The following is a 10990-nucleotide window of genomic DNA, read 5'->3' as shown; positions in this document are numbered from 1 at the left end:
ATGTTCATTACCGAGGTAAAAATCTCACTTTTCTACATTTCCTGGTGGAAAATGGGAGGTGGAGTTAAACCTCTGCAGCCTCGAGAGCGTGAAATTAAAATAATTACCCTTAAATTTAAATTTCTATTCATTTTTTCTAAATAGATTATTTAGACAAAGCAAAAGACATTTAAGTTGTAAAAACAAAATCACCTGTGCATCATAGATGGATGGAGAGATAGATGCGCGTGAAACTGAAACACGACTGCGCCGCCTCCTCCAGCGGAAGTTGACGGTTGCCTAGCAACGTGAGAGCGTTCAGTAGAACACTGGTGAGTAAACGCCGTTTCTAAGTGACGTCGTTCAGATGTTTAAGGGACAATTAAGCGCAGTTAAGTTAAGTTTAGTTAAGTTAAGCTCAGCTCTGGGGTTTTTTCAGTAGTAAATGTTTTAAAGCTTGTGTGTTAGCATGTTTCGTTGCTACAGCGGCCGCCACGGTGGTTATGAAGCTACTGCTAGGCTAAGCTAAGCTAACGTTGGGAAATGTTTTTAATGACATTTTGAAATGTGATGTAATGAAAAGTAACACAGTGTGTGGACACAGCATTAAAATAACATGTGTGTATGTTCATGTGTACATTCATTCATATTTGTGTCCTTAACTTTGATAATCACGTGTTTAATGGAGAGTTCTGCAGGTGAAGGAGGTGAGGGAGTAAGGATGGAGCGAAGGTCACACCAGGATGAGGACGAGAGCGCACTGAAGGACGCAGCAGAAGACCAGGCAGCGACTGTCCCTCCTCAGGTAAACTGCTGACTCATGAGTCGCTAATGCTGAGTCAGCGTTTCCTAATAAAGTCTTCCTGTTCTGTTCACTCCTGGTGCAGCAGGACCTGTTTATTATGGGCTGGTTTTTACTGACTAACACGAATAATAATGATAATAATAACAATAATGTTGATAATAATAATGATGATAATGATATTGATAATGATAATAATAATAACAATAATGTTGATAATAATAATGATGATAATGATATTGATAATGATAATAATAATGATAATAAACCTGCCAAGTCTCACGTGTGTCGAGTGGACAGTTATGCACCAGACAAACATTCCTTGCATTTATAGATGGATTATTATTATTATTATTGTTATTATTATTATTGTTATTATTATTATTAATAAAATGAGTTTCTTCTGATGATTACATGCTGTGATGCTGCTGTAAAAGTCCAACAATAGAAATATCAGTTTAAAGGAGTGTCACACTGTGTGTGTGTGTGTGCGTGCGTGTGTCTCACAGGAACAGAGTGGACCAGAGTCTGAGGACCGGACACGTCACCTTCACCCCGCTCTCAGTGCTGCTCATGAAAACTTGTCTTTGGCTAAAGACTGTGGTCAGTCGTCCACTCAGCCTGCTGGAGAATTACTATTCACACCAGTGACACAACACAGACACACAAACACACAACTCACTACACTACGAGTTAGTGTTTTTCACTCTCGCTGAAAACATGGCTGCCAGCAGGTTACAGGACAGAAACAGAACCGAACAAAAAGCTCACCTGATAAAACACACACGCTCATTCATTTGTGACACGTTCACCAAACACGGCACCAGCAGCTCCTGTTTCCCCATGAGCTCAAAACTTTGCACGTGGACTTTGGTGCAGGGGAGTGAGCGGTTTGGAAAAGGTTTTCTCACAGTGAGAGAAAGTGGAAAACATGTGAAGAGTTTGAGAATTTGGTGAGTTTTTCCTTCAGTCTCTGCTGGCAGCCGTGTTTTCACTAAGACTCCATGACTGAATGACTGAATGACTGAATGAACACTCATTTACAATGAATATTAGCAACTTTAGAGTCCAATGACAAAAACCTGTGCTGATTATGACAGTACCTTTAATTGACCAATTATTAACTTTAACTCTATTCTTCCTAAAGGACGACATGACATCAGTATGTAGACAAAACTCAGAAACGTGTGAATTTAAAGCAGTGTTGAACTTTTTATTAAAATAATCATTTTATTCAAATGATTATTATTATTAATTATAATTATTCAAATGATTATTTCCTGTGTTTCACCACAAGATAATGCATCTCAAACGCTGGCAACACTTCGTCTCTCGAACGTCAACACGTCAGAGGACGTGGAAGACGAGGAGGAAGAAGAGGAGGAGGAGGAGGAGGAGGAGGAGGAGGAGTTAGTGGTTCTGGATCCTGAACATGTTTGTAGTTTCTTCTTTAACATGTTTGTTGTTTCTTCTTTAACATGTTTGTAGTTTCTTCTTTAACATGTTTGTAGTTTCTTCTTTAACATGTTTGTAGTTTCTTCTTTAACATGTTTGTTGTTTCTTCATGTTTAACATGTTTGTAGTTTCTTCTTTAACATGTTTGTTGTTTCTTCTTTAACATGTTTGTTGTTTCTTCATGTTTAACATGCGATCAGAAAATGAAAAGCCGCGTTGTTCTTCCGTTCTCATTATGATGTCACTGACGCTGTGTTTCCTCCGCTGACAGCCTCTGGTCAGGAAGCAACAAGCTGCTCTGAGCGAGCAGCTGAGAAAACAGCTGGAGAGGATCAACCTGGATCTAAAGGAAAAGGTTGTCTACTGTGTCTCTGCAGTGTCTCATTGTGTCCAGAAGAGGGTGCTGTGCACCTGTATTACATCTGTGCAGCTTAATAAGAAAAACACCACATTATTTTAGAGGAGACTGTTGTCTGATTACTGTCTGTGCTCTCTCACACTCACCCGCTGCCACAGCTGCTGCAGGAGAAGGAAGACGACAGACGCAGAGAGGAGGTCGGTGTTGAGATGTTCAGGGTTCAGGAGCAGCTGGTCAGACTCCACGCAGAGCTGGAGGAGCATCATCAGAGCAGAGAACAGGCTGAAGCCAAACACCGGCGGGCTCAGGAGCAGCTGCAGACCGTGAAGACACGATATTCCACTTCCACCTGCCAACAAAGCAAAGCCAAAGCCAGCGGTGAGACTGAGCTTACATTAAACCCTTCATCCACACCTAAGATTATTCATTCAATCCATCCAATAATCCCAGTAATAACTGGATTTATATACAAGCTGCTTTTCACTGGTAAAAGTAACCAGATGGACTAAAATGACATTAGATTAAAGGACAGTTACAGAAGCTGAGAATGATTTATTTTCCTGTTAACTCGAGATCATGGAATTATTGTCTCGTTACAACAGGATGACAGTCGTGATGACAAGATAAATGAATGGGTTATTTTCCCATTCATAATCATGTGATAATGTGGACAGATGCAAGTGAAAATCAGTTCATAATAATAAATAAATGAGTTTTAGATTTTGAATTTGAATGATTGAACAAAAGATAGAACCAAATGGAAATTGAGTTAAATCTCCAACACGTGCAGCTCTACAGGCTTTTTATTATTATTATTATTAGAAGTAGCCACGAGCTTGGTCCATGAGAAAAGAGTGCAACAGCTTCTCCGTCTTCTCTGCAGTTTCCCAGCTGCAGACTGAGACCGACAGCCTGATGCTGCACCTGGTCTACACTCAGAGAGTCAGTGAAGATCTGCGAGCTCACGTCAAAGCCATGAAGAATGTTCGGGGCAAAGCGGCAGCTGAGAAGAACCAGGCAGAAGACCAGAAACTGAAGCAGGTGCACAGCATGAAGCATGAAGCTCCACACATAACATGTTATCACCGATGAACTCCATCTCACTGGTTCTCTTTCATCAGGATTTGTATTTGGAGCGTCTGACAAAGGACCTGGAGAGGCTGAGTCAGCAGACAGACACGTGTGAGGCTCAGGCCACGATTCAGGCAGAGGAGACGCGGGCGGCTAAAGAAGCTCACGCTGAGGTAAAATCTGAGAATAACCTGGTGATATTAACACTCAGTGGATTAAGAGCAGAATAAACATCTATTTACACTTGTGTTTGTGTCATGTTCAGTCATGTGATTGCTGTTCAGTCATGTGATTGTTGTTCAGTCATGTGATTGTTGTTTGTTGTTCAGTCATGTTATTGCTGTTCAGTCATGTGATTGCTGTTCAGTCATGTGATTGCTGTTCAGTCATGTGATTGCTGTTCAGTCATGATTGCTGTTCAGTCATGTGATTGCTGTTCAGTCATGTGATTGTTGTTCAGTCATGTGATTGTTGTTCAGTGATTGCTGTTCAGTCATGTGATTGCTGTTCAGTCATGTGATTGCTGTTCATGTGATTGCTGTTCAGTCATGATTAGGCAGTCAGTCATGTGATTGCTGTTCAGTCATGTGATTGCTGTTCAGTCATGTGATTGTTGTTCAGTCATGTGATTGCTGTTCAGTCATGTGATTGTTGTTCAGTCATGTGATTGCTGTGACTGTGTGCAGGCTGAGATGGAGATGGAGTCTCTGGTGATGGTGCGTAAACAGCTGCTGCAGCAGTGGAAGAGCAGCCTGGTGGACATGAGGAGACGCAACGAGGCTGTGAACGCGATGAACGAGGCCTTGCGGTGAGGAGGAGGAGGAGGAGGAGGAGGAGCCTGTTTCTCACAGACATGCTGTACATGCTACAGTCTGATCCAGAAACAGCTTCTCGGTGATTAAAGTGATAGATTTCCTTTGTCTGCTTTTCAGACCAAAATAAAAGAGAAATCTAAAGAGAAATCTGAAGAGAAATGACAGCTGCGATCAGCATTGTGTGGAGTGTGGACACATCACCTGTATCACCTGTTCACTCACACGCTCATACATGCATCTATGTCAGCACTTTTACTCTATCACACACGTGCAGCATAACATGCAGACTTGTGAACAGATAGACACCATCCAATAATAAGACTGCATGTTTATATATTTATATATATACTTTTAGAAATGTGTTCTACATCAAAGTCAATGAACACAACAAGAAAATATAAAACACAGACGCAGACAAACAAGCATTCAATAAAACAGAAAACTTCAGTATTTCGAGAAAGGTTTGTGATTCTGTCGGCTGCAGTGATTCTCCTCTCTCGTGAAGAAAACAAACACATATCGACACACGACGCATCATAGACAAACAAAACAACACAAAAAGAAGCACACTCAAACACACAGGTGGCTGTCCATGGCACCGTCTTCTTGTACCAAGTTTATTATTATTAAAATGACGTTTATTGGAAAACTGATGGAAGAAGTGTCAGATATTTGCTGTAACAGACTCAAATCTTTTCCTTTCTTTGATTTGATTAGAAATGAGACATCACAGCATCAGAATGGTCATGAATCTCAAAATGAAAGTGCGCTGTTTTCCACAGCATGACTCAGCACCAGGTGATCTTACTGGACAGAGAGGTCGACAGCTACAGGAAGTCCACCGCTGAAGAGCAGGAGCAGAATGAGACCCTGACTCTTCAGCTGAACTGGTCTCAGATGGACGGAGCCACCTCTAGAAAACTGCTGAACCAGAAACAGGTCCAGCTGGAGGTTCTGCAGACCCAGTACAGCACCTGCATCCGCATTCTGAGGGAGACGGAGCGCAATCTCACGCGGCTCACCAAGGTACAGAGAGGACGGATGCCTCAGTGTTTGTCCTGAGAGAGCTTTGTCTCACACTCTGGTTCTTTCTCTCTTCTCTCCTTTCCTTTCCTCGCTCACTCTAGGAAACCAGCGGCCTCCAGGCCGAAGTCATCGATCAGAGGAGGCAGCAGGAGAAAGAGAGTGCCACGCGTCTGGACTTTGAGGACAAGATCCTGAGCCACATGCAGCAGCAGCTCACCCACAACAAGGCCGCCAAGCACTCGCAGCAGCTCATCGGCAAGACCGCTGCACTCAAGAAACACAAGGTACAGACCACGCCCTCCCGCAGGCCGCTGCACTCAAGAAACACAAGGTACAGACCACGCCCTCCCGCAGGCCGCTGCTCCCTAAACCCACGTCTGACCCATTTTGTATTCTTCTGCTTCTTATTCCACCTGTTGTGAGTTAGTGAGTTGAGTTAGTTTCACTTGACTTCACACTCATTTACAACATCACCCTAAGATCTGCACACACTTTAATGTCCTGAGAAACATCTTTAAAAACACACAAAGACACAAAATTCAATTTTTTACTTCTGTCTATAAAAAAAAAGAAAAGTCAGCATAAGATTTTATTAAATGTTGTGAAGGTCCATGAGTAACCACAGTAGACATCACAAATGGAAGCTATAGAAATGTACATACAATATGTGTCGTATGACAACAATAATGTCTCTCTCTTCTTGTGTTAGACGTCCCAGTTCTGGCAGCTGGAGAACGAGTTGTTGGCGGTGGAACTGGAGAGCAGTGAGGTCAGTGAACATCTGGACAGTTTGGCCGTCGCTCAGGAAGTCCTGGACCAGGAAATCGCCAAGTACAACGACTCACTCACGTCCAGTCAGAATCAAAGGTCGTCCTTCGTCAAAGTCATCGAGCAGAGGCAGACCACCATCACCAACCTACATCGAAAAATCTGTCAGATTGCAGCCAGCACTGGGGTGAGAGAACGGATAAGCTATTTTAATGATGAATATAGTCATAAAGTTTAAAGTTTCTATTTAAACAAAGGGCACATTTTAACCATATTTACAATCATTTGTTAAAAGAAAATATTTTTGTGTTAGTCTGCAGAGATTTGAGAAACCTGAAAATATTATAAAATAAATATTATATATTATATATAATTTAAGAAGCTGAAAACTGGAGCGCTTCTTAGAATGATTGGTTTAGTCTGTAATAGTTGGTGATTGATGTTGCAGCTGCTTGTGATGGACTAACAGCAGCTGTCACAGCTGGTTCTTCTTCTCTTGTCGTGAGTCTGACAGTAACGTAGTTCCCTTCTTCAGCATGAAGACTTAAGTCCTCTCCAAATCAAGATAGAAGCTCTGACGGCTCAGACTGACGAGCTGGCGACCAACATGAAGAGGGAGCAGCATCTTTGGATGAAGCAGCAGAGCATTCTGGTCGCTCTCACCCAGGAGATCGAAGGCAACAGCAGGAACATGTTCAGACTGCAGATGGAACACACTGTGATGCAGCAGAAGAAAATACGTTTGGAGAGTAGGTGGATTTTTTTATTCCTGACCTCTGACCTCTGACCCTGAAGCACGTGTCACTGAGTCAGCAGCGACGGCGTCTGCAGTGACCTCTCATTCACGTCTACACAGACATGAACAAAGAGCTCGTGTTTCTGCTGAGTGCAGCTACTTCCCTTTGTTCTGACTCCATTTCCTCTGTCTCTCTCTGTCTCTGTCTGTCTGTCTCTGTCTCTCTCTCTCTCTCTCTCCCCCTCTCCCTCTCTGTCTCTCTCTCTCCTCCAGAACAGATAGAGGCCGAGCATCAGGAGCTGACAGAGTTGGAGAAGAAGACGAGGACGCTGCGTGGAGACCTGCTGAAGCTCAACAGCCTCCTCAGCCAGAACGGGCAGCTCAGCCAAAGCCTGGAGCAGGAGAACGTGCTGATGGAGACGGATTTCCTCGGCAGACTGAAGGCACGGCACCGCCGTGAACTCCATCTGTAGATGTGATGTAGTGTGCAGCCTTAACAGCAAAGGTTAAAGGTTAAAGATGAAATGTGATGTGTTTAGGAGGCAGAGCGGGAGTCAGTCGAGATGCAGATGAAGCTGGAGAAGACGGAGGAGGAAAAAGAGCGACTTCTCAACAGCCTGGTGGAAGCTGAGTCAGTCTTTAAGATTTTTGACATCAATATTTATGCACAAGAAAACATGTGCATCATGGAAATATCATGGAAATATCTTCTCTCCAAGGACACAGTTACCTCTACGATAGTATTTATATCTTCTTTGCACTAATTTAATAACTTACTGCTGATGTGACTGTTGTTGTTGACGTTGTTGTTTACATTGGTCCTTTTGTTGCACGTGTGTGTGCGTGTCCTGCAGGAGGCAGATCATGCTGTGGGAGAAGAAGATCCAGCTCGTAAAGGAGACTCGTTCAGCTGTGGACTCTGAAGTGGGCCAGGGAGAAATCCAGATGATGAAGACTGAGATACACCGCATGGAGGTAAACACGGCGGACGAGGAAGAAAATAAAAATATAGACACAAGATAATAACGGAAAATATCTGCCTGTTTTTGGTCCTTTTTTCACTGTTGTGCAATGAAATAAGCTGATTATACTGTAGATATACGGTCTTGTTGTCATGTGACTTGTTGTGGATATTTTGCTTGTAATTATTTCAATACGTAACCCATAATAATCTGTGTGTTTGAAGGTAACACTTTGCAAAGCCATTTAAAGATCAGTAATTTGACTTATTTTGAACCTTAGTTAAAAACTGTTCTCTTTGTTTGCCTTCTTCATGACCTCCCAAAGAAAGAAAGAAAGAAAGAAAGAAAGAAAACATTTCATTTATGTCAGCTACTAAATTCACGTGTGTGTGTGTGTGTGTGTGTGTGTGTGTGTGTGTGTGTGTGTGTGTGTGTGTGTGTGTGCGCGCAGGTGCGACTGAATCAGCTGAGGAAGCAGCAGGAGCAGCTGGTGAGGGAAAGTGAGGCCACGGTGGCGAGGAGGGAGACCCTGGTTCTCCGCAGGGAGGTGATGGTCCACAGCTCCCACAGACAGACGTCAAAGGGCGACCTGAGCCGTCTCACACACAGTCTGCAGCGCAAGATCAGGGACACGCTCAAGGTCAGAGGTCGTCCACGTGTCAGTGTGCTGTGTGTACCTGAAGCAGCGTCATCGTCCGTGTGTGTCTGCATCTCTTTAGCATGTGACCGAGTGTGAGCAGGGGATCAGGGAGCTGCAGGAGAACCAGGTGAGGCTGAGTGACAGACTTTCACAGCAGAAGCAGCAGCTGATAGAACTGAGCAGCACCAGCTGCAGCCTGGACCGTGACTCTGCAGACCTTCAGGATATGAGAGACAGGGTAAGACATGCTCACTGTGCACTTTATCAAATGCTGTCATGTGACTGAACTGTCACTCTGCTTCAAGAGCTTTGTCGAAGTGAAACAGAGTCAGTCGTGTGTGTGTGTGTGTGTGTGTGTGAGTGTGAGAATGAATGCTTGATTCTGACTTTATCACTTAAACCTCGTATAAAGACGTCCGTCTCAACTCAGTAACTGTTCTCATGACATAAAACACTGAGGTGCTTTTTTTATTAATTATCGTGGCGAGATCATGTGGAATCAAAACTTACATTCAGTAGATTCTTGATCTGTGAACAAGCTGGAGCTAAGAAAAGCTTCACACATTGATCTCAGGAAACAAAGGTGAGTATTTCAATCACACTTTGCACTGATTTTGTTTTCATACTGCTTCATTCCCTAATTATTTTGTGTATTATTATCATTATTATTATTATTTTTATTCCAACAGTAGAAGTAGTAATCGTAGCATTGCAATTATTATTTTATTTGACGTAAATGTCTATTATTTGAACTTGCATGTGTGTTTTTGTGGGTGTGGTTTGTCACTTTATTACATTATGACATTATTTACTCATGTATTCATGTAAAAAAACATAAACAGTATTAGGACCGTGAATGAAGAAAAAGTGTTTTTTTGCCATGACCAGATCAATTCAACTCAGAATTGTGAGAATAAATGTCTCCGATGACACAAAATGTCGAGATTAAAGTGGATTAATGTGGATTTAACGATTCCAACTTTATTCTTGAAAGTTTAAAGTCAACGTGTCAAAGTGAATCTTGTCCCGGTAAGAAAATATTTTTCTCTTCACACGTGCACCAAACACTCACGTCACAGTGAAATCATCCACTTTCTGGAAGTGACAGAGACACAGAGCTCAGTCTTTGCCAGGTGATCAGTGTCATGTGACTGAAGTCAGTTTCTAGTTAATAGTTTTTGTATTATGTGTAATGAACTATTTATTTATGTTGTTGAGGCTTCCCTAGTCTTAAATAAAAGCTGCTGTGTGTCAATCAAGTCAAGTGTGTATTCACAGCTGAGACATGCTCCCTCAGTCTAACCCTGTGCCAGTAAGTGTGAATAATGAAGGGATGAGGGTGTGGTGACAACATGTTAAAGACGTGGCTGAAGATTTACTGTCTTAAGCAACTCACTTTCCACACCTTGCAGCCACTCCCACTTACCAAAAATAACAGGTGGCACTTACTGGTTGTTCTCCATTGTGTGGTTAGTGGTAAACTTTCTAACAAGGTGAAGCAGCAAACGTATCCACTCTCATGTTTTGATTGTTTTCCCCAGAACGTCGCTGACCTGGTGGCCCTGCAGAGCCGTGTGAAGAGGCTGCAGGGCCTACGTGAGGGCAGCTACCAGGCTCTGTCCACCAGAGAGTCAGTGGAAGTCTCTCTGCAGAGTCAGATCGAGCGTGTGCATGCGACCAGCGCCGTCTTACACCGCGTCTGTGAGGAATTCCCCCAGCACCAGGGGAGTCTCCACAGGCTGTCACTATCTCTAGCAGCGAGGACACAGGCTCTGGATCAGGAGGCGGCCTGAGCGTGAGAACATGTGACCTTCCCGTGTTTATTGCATATTTGTTGTCATGATGCTGCAGGTTATCTGTGTGTCGGTGTTTCCAGCCTTTAAGAAATGTTCTGAACTCACATTCACCAAATATGATTGTGTCACTTTGTTTCTGCTTCATTTTCATTCAAGTTCATGTCAAATAAATTCACTTTTTACGTGTAGCAAAGCTGCGTCACCCTCCGCCTGTTGTCATGGCCTCGAGTCCAGTCGTGACAGAGGAGCTCACTCACTCACTCACTCACTCACTCACTCACTCACTCACTCACTCACTCACTACGTCAGTCTCAGAGTTGACTGTGGGAGGAAACCCACACACACACACACACGGGGAGAAAATGCAAACTCCACACAGAAAGGCCTTCAGCCAAACTGGGATTCACACCTGCAACCTTCTTGCTGTAAAGCAATAGTGCTACTCCACTGCTGTGTGGTTGACCAGGGTTACTGGGATCATTTTTTTAAAGGAAAATATTACAATAGCCTACATCATTTATATTGGGCATTCCATCAGGAATTCAAATGAAGAAAATAAATCATACATATATATATATATAT

The 10990-nt window shown here is 43.0% G+C and overlaps 1 protein-coding gene across 3 annotated transcripts; it reads left to right on the top strand.

Annotated features, from left to right (window-relative positions):
- The first annotated feature begins 278 nt into the window (after positions 1 to 278).
- On the top strand, positions 279 to 10601 carry ccdc40 (coiled-coil domain containing 40). Of its 3 annotated transcripts, none has more exons than XM_044027660.1 (19): positions 279 to 311; positions 668 to 784; positions 1291 to 1384; positions 2079 to 2215; positions 2508 to 2591; positions 2753 to 2972; positions 3478 to 3635; positions 3716 to 3838; positions 4352 to 4473; positions 5263 to 5506; positions 5608 to 5790; positions 6216 to 6461; positions 6810 to 7023; positions 7284 to 7453; positions 7550 to 7641; positions 7865 to 7985; positions 8424 to 8612; positions 8692 to 8850; positions 10154 to 10601. In XM_044027660.1, exons 2-19 carry the CDS (start codon positions 701 to 703, stop codon positions 10403 to 10405), a joined length of 2892 nt encoding a protein of 963 aa, XP_043883595.1. In that variant the 5' UTR covers positions 279 to 311; positions 668 to 700; the 3' UTR covers positions 10406 to 10601. The 3 variants fall into 3 exon arrangements, with proteins under 3 accessions (XP_043883595.1, XP_043883597.1, XP_043883594.1); XM_044027662.1 differs by having other exon boundaries at positions 294 to 311; positions 678 to 784; XM_044027659.1 differs by lacking the exon at positions 279 to 311 and having other exon boundaries at positions 321 to 784.
- Positions 10602 to 10990: the final 389 nt, after the last annotated feature.

The sequence above is a fragment of the Solea senegalensis genome, linkage group LG6, assembly GCF_019176455.1.
Source record: "Solea senegalensis isolate Sse05_10M linkage group LG6, IFAPA_SoseM_1, whole genome shotgun sequence".
Classification (NCBI taxonomy): domain Eukaryota; kingdom Metazoa; phylum Chordata; class Actinopteri; order Pleuronectiformes; family Soleidae; genus Solea; species Solea senegalensis.
This window is presented reverse-complemented; position numbering and strand designations above follow the sequence as displayed.